Source organism: Aplysia californica, unplaced genomic scaffold (genome assembly GCF_000002075.1).
Source record: "Aplysia californica isolate F4 #8 unplaced genomic scaffold, AplCal3.0 scaffold00895, whole genome shotgun sequence".
Classification (NCBI taxonomy): domain Eukaryota; kingdom Metazoa; phylum Mollusca; class Gastropoda; order Aplysiida; family Aplysiidae; genus Aplysia; species Aplysia californica.
This window is the reverse complement of record NW_004798165.1, coordinates 81,134-92,121: the sequence shown is the minus strand read 5'-3', so window position 1 is coordinate 92,121 and position 10,988 is coordinate 81,134. Positions and strand designations below refer to the sequence as shown.

The following is a 10,988-nucleotide window of genomic DNA, read 5'->3' as shown; positions in this document are numbered from 1 at the left end:
TCTACCTCCCTTCTTCCCTTCTTTTTTCTCTCTCTTCCTTTCTCACCCCCCCCCCTCTCTCTCCCTCACTCCCCTACTCATGCCCTCACAAAAAGTACTTTCTTCCCTCTCACTCCTTCCCCGATTATTTCACACATATCATTTTGTTATCCCAAGCGGTCATATTTAAATTGCAAATGTTTTGTACCTAGTTTTTAACTTTTCAGAGGCTGTGTCTTCCGTGAATTGTCCCGCGTGAAAGGAACAATACTCTCGAGCTCTCTTCATTCCGGAATATAATAAAATTGGTTGTTTTTTTGTCTGATTAAAAGCAAAAGAAGTCTAAGTATCTATTGGGTTTTTTAAATTTAAAAACTAGTATTCAATATTTCATCCATCCAAGTGCATTAATTCCTTTTCTTTCTTTCTTTCTTTCTTTCTTTCTTTCTTTCTTTCTTTCTTTCTTTCTTTCTTCTTTCTTTCTTTTTTTTTCTTTGTTTCCTTCTTTCATAATTATAAAATAAAGAGTGCAGAGTTTTCCGAGACGGCCGATTAAAAAAATTGTTCTTTCCATAACGTGGCTTTTTAGGTTGAAGTATATTACAAAGGAGGCATTTATATTTTGTCTGTTTGAAATGAATGACCCCGAAAGGAAGGTTGGCCCCCTAAATTATTTAAATCAACGTAGGCTTCAAACAATTATTACAACGTATCTTGTTATACATGATATGGTTCTACATGCTCTTATTCAAGTGAGTGGGGAAGCCAAGGGTTTGTCAGAAACTTGTGGGCTGGGCATGAGCTAGACTGCACAGTGCCCATACATTTTGGGCTCATCCAGAAAGGGTGGATGTGAGTATAGCCTGGTTTTGTCAGAGATTTGCGATCAGAGCTCAGGGTCAGAATCAAGCATACCAGATATTTCTGTTTGGTATGGCTTTGTACCAAGCAGTACCCACATATTGTGGGCAAAGATGGCCTGACCTAAACGAAACGGCTGTGTACATGGCTGGTTTTGTCATTAGGCTTTTTTCCCCAGCTGCTGGCGTCGTTTTGGAAAATCTAAACTAAAACACATTTCTAGATATTTTTTCAAACCTTTTACTTATTGGAGACTTTTATCATTCTATTAACCATTCATCAAGCAAATAAAAAGAAAATGGAAATTTTTACTCGTAGCCGGTTTGTGAATAATACCAACTTAGTGGTTAAGCTCTCAGACTCACAACCGTAAGGTCATGGGTTCGAATCCCGTCAGGGGCCCGACGTTGTGTCCTTGGAAAAGGCACTTCAAAAGAGTTTTCCTCACTTCACACAGGTGGGAATGGGTGCCCAACTGTAGACAGTGGGCGATGTTGTTAGTTTGTTAGTGTTGGAGCGCCTAATCAGATCCTAGCACTGTATGCTTCCCGGGAAAGCTGAGAATGTTTCTGGGTGTTTTATGATCTGCTGAGGTAATATAGAGTGTAAAGAGCAACTTGTCGAGCGGGGATAAGTGCTATACAAATACCATGCCATTTGCTATTTTAAATAATACATAGTAAATATTATAAATATATATATTAAAAAAAAACATTTTTATTTCGTATCACATGGAATTCAAAACAGTTTATTATTGTACAAAAGGATCCTGACAATTTTAATACTTTGATGGGCATTGTCAATAAAGTCTTCGAATTTGGAGAAAACTCTACCAACGTAATTGGCGGTATTGATTTACTTGTCACTTGCATAGACTAGATCTATATCCTTTGAAGTTTTTCTGGATTGCTTTGTTAGTGGACCAGTCGCAGAAGATATGGGTTTGATTTCTCTTGTGGGCAGGGTTTTATTTCATCGACTATCTCCGATTGTCACTGTCTGCTGGGACTTTGTATCCCTCTCAGCCCGGGTTGGCCGTGACATTTTTTGACAATAATAAAAGCAGGTTTTTTCAGTCATTACGCTTTTTCTTTCACAGTACCAACATAAAAAAGGAAATTGGAAATTTTTCCGGACTCTGTGGCAGATTTTTGTTCTTTCCTTGGTTTGTTTTGACAAAAGAAAGTTCAGGTCTTTATTTAAAAAACCTAGATAATTTAAGTGTCACGACGCGGCGGAATCAGGAACCCGTCAATTTTTGGGCGTATTGTGTCATTGGTATTATCTTTAATCTTGTTGAGTTGCCTTGCTTTTGGTGAATAGAATTGGCCATCTACCTTGATTAGAAGTCGAGTGGCTAAGTGAGTAGTGAGTTAAGACTCAAATAATGTCAAGCAAGTGTCGGTGACACCAGGATCAGATGGGTGGTCACTTGGGTGTATCTTTGAGCAAGACACGACAACCCTAGCTCAAAATACAGGGCGCTGCACAGTGGCGACCGACAGTGGCATTGTTTGTAAACTGTTCTGTATATTTGTGTAATAAGGTGTATTTATGTATGTATTTATGCATGTATGTATTTATGTATGTACGTATTTATAATTATGTATTTATGTATGTATGTTTGCCATTGTAAAACAAAGTGCCCTTCTGGGACAAATAAAAGTGTAATTTAATTATTATTTATTTATTTATTTATTTATTTATTTATTTATTTAATTACGACTCAAGGGGGTGTGGTTGGGGTGGGGGGGTGGGGGGTTGGGGGTTGGGGGTGGGGTAGGTGTGTGGGTGTTGCCTCTTGTCAGAGATAAATGGGGAGAAAATGGCTGCTTGGATATAGTTTCAAACTGCTAATTTACATTTCTGAGTGCCTTGAACAACGTTTTTCAGTAAAAACCTGTTCTAAAAAAAATTGTTTGTAAGCGGATATAAAAGGTGCTGAACACAACAAAATTAAATTTCAATAAAAAGTGCCCAACGGGTGGAAAGACGCAGGTTTCGTTGATTCATTATTTTTATAAGTACAAGATTTCAACACGATGCCACACATTTGATCACTGCCACATAAGAAAGATAGTAAGTTTAACTCAACATCAGAGAAGTCGATGCTCCATTCGTTTCTGCTGTTGCTAAGATATTCAACGTCAGTTTTCTCTGTTGGCGTTAAATGTCCTGTCAACAGCAGACACGCAAAGAGCATGCCGATGGTTAGATATCTCTGCCGTTTTGTGACAATGATCGAATTATGCTATTGGGGTTTTTAAACAAAATACATAAACAAACACCAAAACTACATTAAAAAACAAAGAATAGAAAAAATTAAAAACAGCAATGTGGTCAGTAAAAAATGCCTATTTTCTATACATTAATTAATTTATTTTATGTTGGTGTTGGGAATGCTAATTAAAAAAACAAAGTATTATATTTATTACATCATCTACATTTAAGACTATTAGTATTACTCGCGTGAAAGGAAAAGCGTGGGGGCTCTCGTGGTCTAGAGGTTACGGTGTTCGCTTCTCATTCAACAGGTTTTCGAAACCTGACAGCGATGGTTTATTCTCTTCTCTGAAATGTTCCCCTTTCACCTCCTTTCCTACTCTCTATCCATGTTATGTCGTCTACTTTCGTCTCTACTTTCTGCTCCCCCACCCAGCCCCCTTTGCCCCATTCTTTGTGGCGATCAGACAAGCGTTGAGGCAATTTCCTTTGTGTTGCTTTAGTGGTGAGTTGATGCAGTTTTAATTTGCTTTTAAAGTTTGTTTTTGAATGCACTTATGCGTAGTGTAGAGTACAAAAAGTAAAGTTGCTCCCCCATCCAATCCGGACAATGGGGATTGCCTTGTTAGTGAGACAACTTCCTGCGCCTTCAGCTTGTTGTGGTAGGGTTGCCAGTTCCTGTCCATGCTGCCTTTACTTTCCCAACTCGAAGTCATGTACCCATTACTGCTGGGTGGGCAGGAGGAGGCGAAAAAAATCCGTGTCCGAACCGAGGCTCGAACCCGGACTTTCCGCTTCGGAGACGAGCGCACAAACCGCTCCACCACCGCACCCTCATAGTGGAGAGTACTTAGTGGAAATTCGCTTCAGTACTGTATTACATGAAGAGACTGGATCCACATACACCCCCCCCCCCCCTCCCCTGATTTTTACATCCTGTTGTGGATGGAAAGCAAGAGATTTTTAAAATCATGAACGGTTTGTCTTGAAGGATGCACCATTCAGTTAAAATGTCATCGGCAAATTTGCTCAACATAAAAATTGCAGGACACAAATCATGAACATGTATTAAGACGCACTGGTAAGTTCATTTTCCTAGTTTCAAACGTGGTATTTTGAATAACAAGATTATAATGTTTTAAAATTAATTTATAGTTTCAATTTGTCTTTATATGCATCCTATAATCTGAGTGATCTCAATTTGCTCTCTTTACAACCCATCTGGCGCCACTGGATTGATTCAGTGCACTTACAAATTAGTTTCTAGTACAGGTGTACATTACATAAGCAATGCTAAACGAGAATCATAACTGGGGTTTAATTTCATACGAAGGGAGTCCGTTATCTATCAGCAATAGAATACCGCTACAAAAGAAAATACAGTAAAAGCACTCAAGGGGTAAAGTTAGCGAGGAAATGGCCCTCGAACTTGCAACCTTACGACTCTGAGTCTGGTTGCCCTACAACAATTCGCTACCCAAGAATTACACAGTTCTAATGGTTCTGTACCAAGTTTTGAGAAATTTGGTGAAAAACATTTAGAGTATCACATGTCAAGATTTTTCAAAGATATATACTTGAAAATCTTGATAACGACTCCGAATTATATCACGATTTTGATAGAGAAAATAGGCCATTTAAATTTGGTTTCTGACCTCATGATGTTAGTAAAACACTACAACAACAACAACAAAATGTCAGATGGAACTTTTTAATTCTAAACGTAGCTTACTATTCTCTTGTTACATCATTTGCCTCAGCTATGTCACTATATCCACCAACGTATGTGGTGGAGTGTTTAGGCTCTTGGCTGTGGTACAAAGAGATGTGGGTTCAATTCCTTCGAGGGGACACTCATATTTCCAGTGTTTTTATCTCGCTCGTTCCAAGTACTAAATTGGTGGCTTTAAAGGACAAGCGGGCTAACCCACATTTCGGGTGTTCCACAAATCTTGACCTCCGCCCAAAGTGGGCATCGCCCTGCCTCCTCTAGGACAAGTGTAGTTTCATTGGTGTGTATATTAGTTTGATTATTGAGAAAACTCTCCTTGTCTTTTAAAGAAACTGAATAAGGATTTTAAAAACATTACCTTTGATTTTCTCCAGACAGCATTTTCGGGATGGCCCCTTTGTGCTTAAAAGCGACCAATTGTGTTGACACCCCTCGTTTACCTCACAATAAACTTGTTTCTTGCAGAATACAACCTCAGAGCGATGGAATCTTTGAGTCTGCAAAACAAAGTCGCCATTATTACAGGTAAGGTGCATTTAGAACTTTCTTGATGGTTGAACGATTGCTTGTTGGTAAAATGTCCGATCTGTCGGATTGCTTCAGTTATTGCTCTGATCCGTAATCCACGAGTACAAAACATTATTGTACTTACCACAATCATTTCACTCATTTAGATATAACAATATGTTCTTACATCATAACACTTTGAGTGTAATGAGACGGAAATCCATAATCTGCACACACAAAAAGGTGAAAAAAATATCACATGGCTTTCGAAAGGCATTTGTTACCACGCCTCAAAGCGTGAATATCGCAATAAATAGTAAATATTGAACCTCGAATTGCAAATCTGGTACGCTTGAAATTCTCGCCCCAGCAGTTCGGGGGGGGGGGGGGGGGGGGAGGGCATAGTTTTACTATGGGGAAGCAGAGAATACACCTCCGTGATAGTGCGTGTCGTAAGAGGCGACTAAAGGTGCAAAGATTTGCACAGGGCCAACTACCCGACCCAGTAAAAAACAGTCTGTTACAGGAACATGGACAAACACAGCTTTTTATTTTTCGATCTCTGGAGACGGAGGAGCTTCTGCATCAGCAGGAACATTGAAGGACAGCGGACAAAGCCGAAAGGACTCTCCTGACACGAAACTTTCTCTGTCGAACAAGTTTCTCAGGATTGCGTCATGGAATGAGTTACCCATCTGCCGTGATGCTCCTTCAAAACAAAAGGTTCTGGATGCCATCAAGAAGCTGAACATAGGTAAAGCGGCCGGTCCTAATCAGATTCCACCTGATGCCCTAAAAGCAGATGCCAATGTGACCGCAGACCTCTTCCTCCCACTGTTTTCCAGGATATGGAATGAGAGCAAGTTCCTAAAGGACTGGAAAGAAGGACACCTCGTGAAGCTTCCAAAAGGGGGATCTTAGCAATTGCAGCAACTACAGAGGGATCACTATTCTCTCAATACCAGGTAAGATCTTCTACAGAATCATTCTGGAGAGAATCAAGACAGCAACGGATCCAGGGCTATCGGATGAACAGGCTGGTTTCTGTAAAAATCGCTCAACCACAGACCAGATTGCCACGCTGAGGATTATTGTGGAACAGTCCCTCGAGTGGAACTCCCAGCTGATCGTCAACTTCCTTAACTATGGGAAGGCTTTTGGCAGTAAAGACCGAGCAACACTATGAAAGATAACGAGACACCACGGAATCCCACAGAAGTTGGTGAACCTCACCAAGACCATGTGCGAAGGAACAAGTTGCAGGGTTGTACATGATAAGATAAGATAAGATAAGATAGTACTTTATGATGGCAAGCTTATTGACAGCTTTGACATCAAGACTGGAGTGAGACAGGGATGTTTACTATCACCTTTCCTCTTCATACTGGCAGTTCAACTGGTTGAGGAAGGAAACCACCAGAGGACACAGGAATAGTATACAGTGGACACCATGGACACAGTTGGACGATCTGGATTTTGCAGACGACTTGGTGCTTCTGTCGCACACCCAGGAACAAATTCAAGCAAAGACTTCAGTATTAAACAGCCAATCGGAGAATCCATCCCGGAAAGTCAAAGGTCCTAAGGACAGATGCTCAACGAAAGGAGCAGGTCACAATAAAAGGAAATGAATATGAAGACGTTGAATCCTTCTGCTATCTTGGGAGTATAATTGACAGAGAGGGAGGAACTGGTGCTGAAATAAAGTCCCGCATTGGAAAAGCACAGGCTGCTTTTTTAAATCTTTGGACAGGATTTGGAAGGCCAATGATCTCACTTCGAACAAAGCTGAGGATTTTCAATTAAAATGTGAAGCCGATACCATTGCATGGATGTGAGACATGGAACGCATCGCAGACTTGCATAAAAAGGATCCAGGTTTTCTTGAAAAGGTGTCTAAGAAAGTTACTGAGGATCAGATGGACAGACAGGGTCACCAACGAGGAAGCGTTAAGGAAAACAAGGCAGGTCCCAGTAAGAGATGAGGAAGGAAGAAGGCGATGGCAAAGGATTGGACATACTCTCAGGAAGTCAGGCAGCTGCATAACAAAGAAAGTCTTGGATTGGAATCCACAGGGTAAGAGATCAAGGGGAAGACAGCGTGGGACCTGGAGAAGAATCACAGAAATCGACCTACAGAAAAATTGGAAGACGTGGAATAATATCAAGAGGCTAGCGCTGGATAGAGAAATGTGGGAGGTGTTTGTCCGTGACCTATACACCGGTGCAGGGTGAGGAAGGCAATGATGATGATGACGCTTGAAGTAAGAGTAAGAGTGAATAGGGGCAAAATTATGAGTGCTAAATAGTACCTCTGTCACACCCCATGAAGCAGTGAACTGTGAAAATAAAATTGAATGTTGAATAATTGTTAAGTCGAGTTAGCATGACTCTATTCAGCGGCAAATATTGAGTGTTTCCCTCTGCTGTCTCGCTGCCCTGTATTATATAGCTAGGTGTACTCTCTTATTATTATAGCTATGTGAGCTGGTTACCAGCTTATTGCTATGTGAGTTGGTTACCAGCTTTATAGCTAGGTGAATTTGTTTCCTGTGTTATAGCTGGGGGGGAATTCTGTACTGTCCTGCGTTATAGCAAGGTGAATTCTGTACTGTCCTGTTTTATTTTAATAGCTAGGTGAATTATGTACTGTCCTGTGTCATAGCAAGGTGAATTTTGTACTGTCCTGTGTTATTTTAATAGCTAGGTGAATTCTGTACTGTCCTGTGTCATAGCAAGGTGGAATTTTGTACTGTCCTGTGTTATTTTAATAGCTAGGTGAATTCTGTACTGTCCTGTGTCATAGCAAGGTGAATTTTGTACTGTCCTGTGTTATTTTTATAGCTAGGTGAATTCTGTACAGTCCTGTTTTATAGCTTAGTGAATTCTGTACTGTCCTGTTTTATAGCTAGGTGAATTCTGTACTGTCCTGTGTCATAGCTAGGTGAATTGATTACCGTAGTCTATGGAGTACTCTGTAGATGTGAAATTGATTTCCACAAGGGCCTGACATTTTCTCGATGGTGACCATCTTTCTGCAATGAAATAGTGTGTTTTAAGAAGCCCTTTTCTAAAATTTAATTGATTCAAAATATTCTGATCTATTGGTAAATATGTGTAAGGCAGCATGGCGAACTATGGCGCTCGTCAAAAGAATACAATTAAGGAAACCGGCATTTATCTAGTCGTGACGCAAATTATTCCGATCTGGTGGTTTCGATGAAAAAATACCCTTTGTCTAGAATAAAAGCGATATATTTGCAATTGAAGGAGATGGGGTGGCCGGGTTCCATAGGTAACATTAGCGACAAAGTGGCGGCAAAGTTTGATGGCTTCCATGGCTTGAGTCCTTGGAAACGGAAAACTTACCATTAGTGTGCCTTTAATCAACGTTTTTCAAAACATAATAATATACAGGAGTGTGCTTGAAAATGGACACAAAAGGTGTTGATCTAAAAAAATAAAATAATAAAAATCCAAAAGTTTCGGAAAATTGCCAAAATGGGCGAAAAAGTGGCAATTCTCCTTGTTTAAGAAATTCCCTTTAGTAACTGTTTCCCGGTACTTGCATCACTATAAGATCTAATTAGTTCCAAAGATTAGTAGCGTTACAAGAGAGTAACAATCACCAAAAAAAATTAGGGGCGATTATTTTGACGAACGCCTGATTTCACTACGATGCTTCACATGTCCACACATTCCACCTTCCCAGGAAGCAGCTCTGGGATTGGCGCCGCTGCGGCCAAGTTGATGGCGAGGCGTGGGGCAAAGGTCACACTCCATGGACGGAACCAGGCTAGGCTGGACGCGGTCAAGGAAGACGTGGAAAAGGCCGGCGTTGACTCCAGCAATGTGAGTGGACGTGGTTGTGCCGAAATTAACCCGATTTCATCATCAGTATTATCATCATCATCATCATCATCATCATCATCATCATCATCATCATCATCATCATCACCATCATCATCATCAGCATCATCGTCATCCTGTGTCGTGAAAGTTGTAGAAAGGATGCATGCTGAAAGAATTTGTACTTGTCAGAGAAGAATGAGTGGATTGCAGATATTTAAGCTGGCTTTCGCCAAGGTCATAGCTACACCAACCAGATAATCAGAATGTGTCAAAGAATTGAAGATGGTTTTTAAAAAAAAAAGCCAACTTTCCATCGATCAGTCCTAGTCCTGCTAGACCACTCCAAGGCATAAGAAACGGTTTGGCGTGAAAGCCTATTACTGTCAATGGCTGAAAAGGGAGTTCCGTGCGTTGCGTGCAATCAAATGGATTCATGGTTTCCTGAGAAACCTGTGTTCGCCTGAAGGGGGAAACAAGCAAGAGCCAGAATTTCAAGCAAGGGTTTCCCCAAGGAGCTGTACTATCACCGCTGCTTGTTTATTTTCTTCATTAACAATCTTGCAGAATCCCTTCCAAACCCTGACTCACAACAACTAACCTCCGCCAAACTGATCTACTCTACACTGATGACTGCACAATACTGGCCAGACACACAAAAGAGAAAACACAAATGAAGCAACACTGTTGATTGTGAACATGGTTGTGAATGGAGCAATTAACGGAAACTTACCTTGAATGCAACCAAGAGTGAGGTGTGCTTCTTCTCAACATAGATGAAAGAGGCAACGTGACAACTGGTAATTCAGATTGAAAGGGGAAAAGATACCATTCAACCCCGCTCCACGCCTTGGCACATAGAGGAAATGTCCAAAAGTGCAGCCTAAAAAAAGAACATGATAGGTGCTATTAGCAACTCAAAATGGGGCTGGGGTAGGGAGTCGCTCAAGAAGGTATATGAGATATTTGTAATTATGCTGCCCAAATGTGGCAGCCTTTGCTGAGTTTGACCGGTACAAAGGCCCTGGACAGAAAACAAAACAAAGCCCTCCGCCGTGTATCAGGTCAGCTGAAAACAACACCTACAAAAGCTCTGCGCTATGAGACCAGAACTGAGCACTATGCGCCCTATACAAAAAGAACCGGCCTCAAGTCTGTAGAGATGGCTTCGAGATTGCCTGACAACCATCCTAGAAAGAAAACCCTTGATCAAACAGTCAAACCTTAAAAAAGCTGGAAACTTTGTTTCGGATAGCCACCGACTTAGCAGACCACCTTTCCACCGAAGCAGAGAATCGATGGCCAATCAATTGGCGAAATCAAAATCCGAACAGAATTGAGAGGAATGAAGAGCAAAGATGATGATCTTGTAAAGGCAGAGGTGTGATCAAGGAGGTTGGTGCCGATGTGACAATTTTCACTGATGGATCGGCTTTCGCAGGATACCGCGAAGGTGAAGCAGAAGAAGTGCTGATAATGAATGATGAACAACCACGAACAGAATTCATTAAAACTAAAGGTGCATTCCTCACATCATCTTAGGACGAGGAATGCCAGGCAAATATGTCTGCCTCACAATGGATTTCTGACAATTGTCACAGTAGAACCAATGTGCTGATCTTGACTGACAGCCAGTCCTTCTGCAAGGGACAGCTAGGCAACTGCTTAGACATAAATGAATTGCGCCGCAAGTTCAGTGAAACCACAGCCACAATAAAAATCCAGTGGATTCCAAGCCATGTTGGAATCGAATGAAATGAGGCAGCAGACCAAGCTGTCAATGAAGCCAAATAGATTGAAGGAGACAGACGACCAATAACATACAGGGGAGTCTTCG

At 41.0% G+C, this 10,988-nt stretch overlaps 1 protein-coding gene across 1 annotated transcript in view; it reads left to right on the top strand.

Moving 5' to 3' along the window:
* Positions 1–10,988, top strand: part of LOC101856699 (uncharacterized oxidoreductase SSP0419) — a 39,151-nt gene that overhangs the window by 23,329 nt on the left and 4,834 nt on the right. Inside the window, exons 3-4 of the mRNA XM_035972900.1 lie at positions 5,261–5,320; positions 9,015–9,154. Of these exons, the coding sequence (XP_035828793.1) occupies positions 5,278–5,320; positions 9,015–9,154 (183 nt within the window). The 5' untranslated portion in view covers positions 5,261–5,277. The remainder of the gene's footprint in view (positions 1–5,260; positions 5,321–9,014; positions 9,155–10,988) is intronic.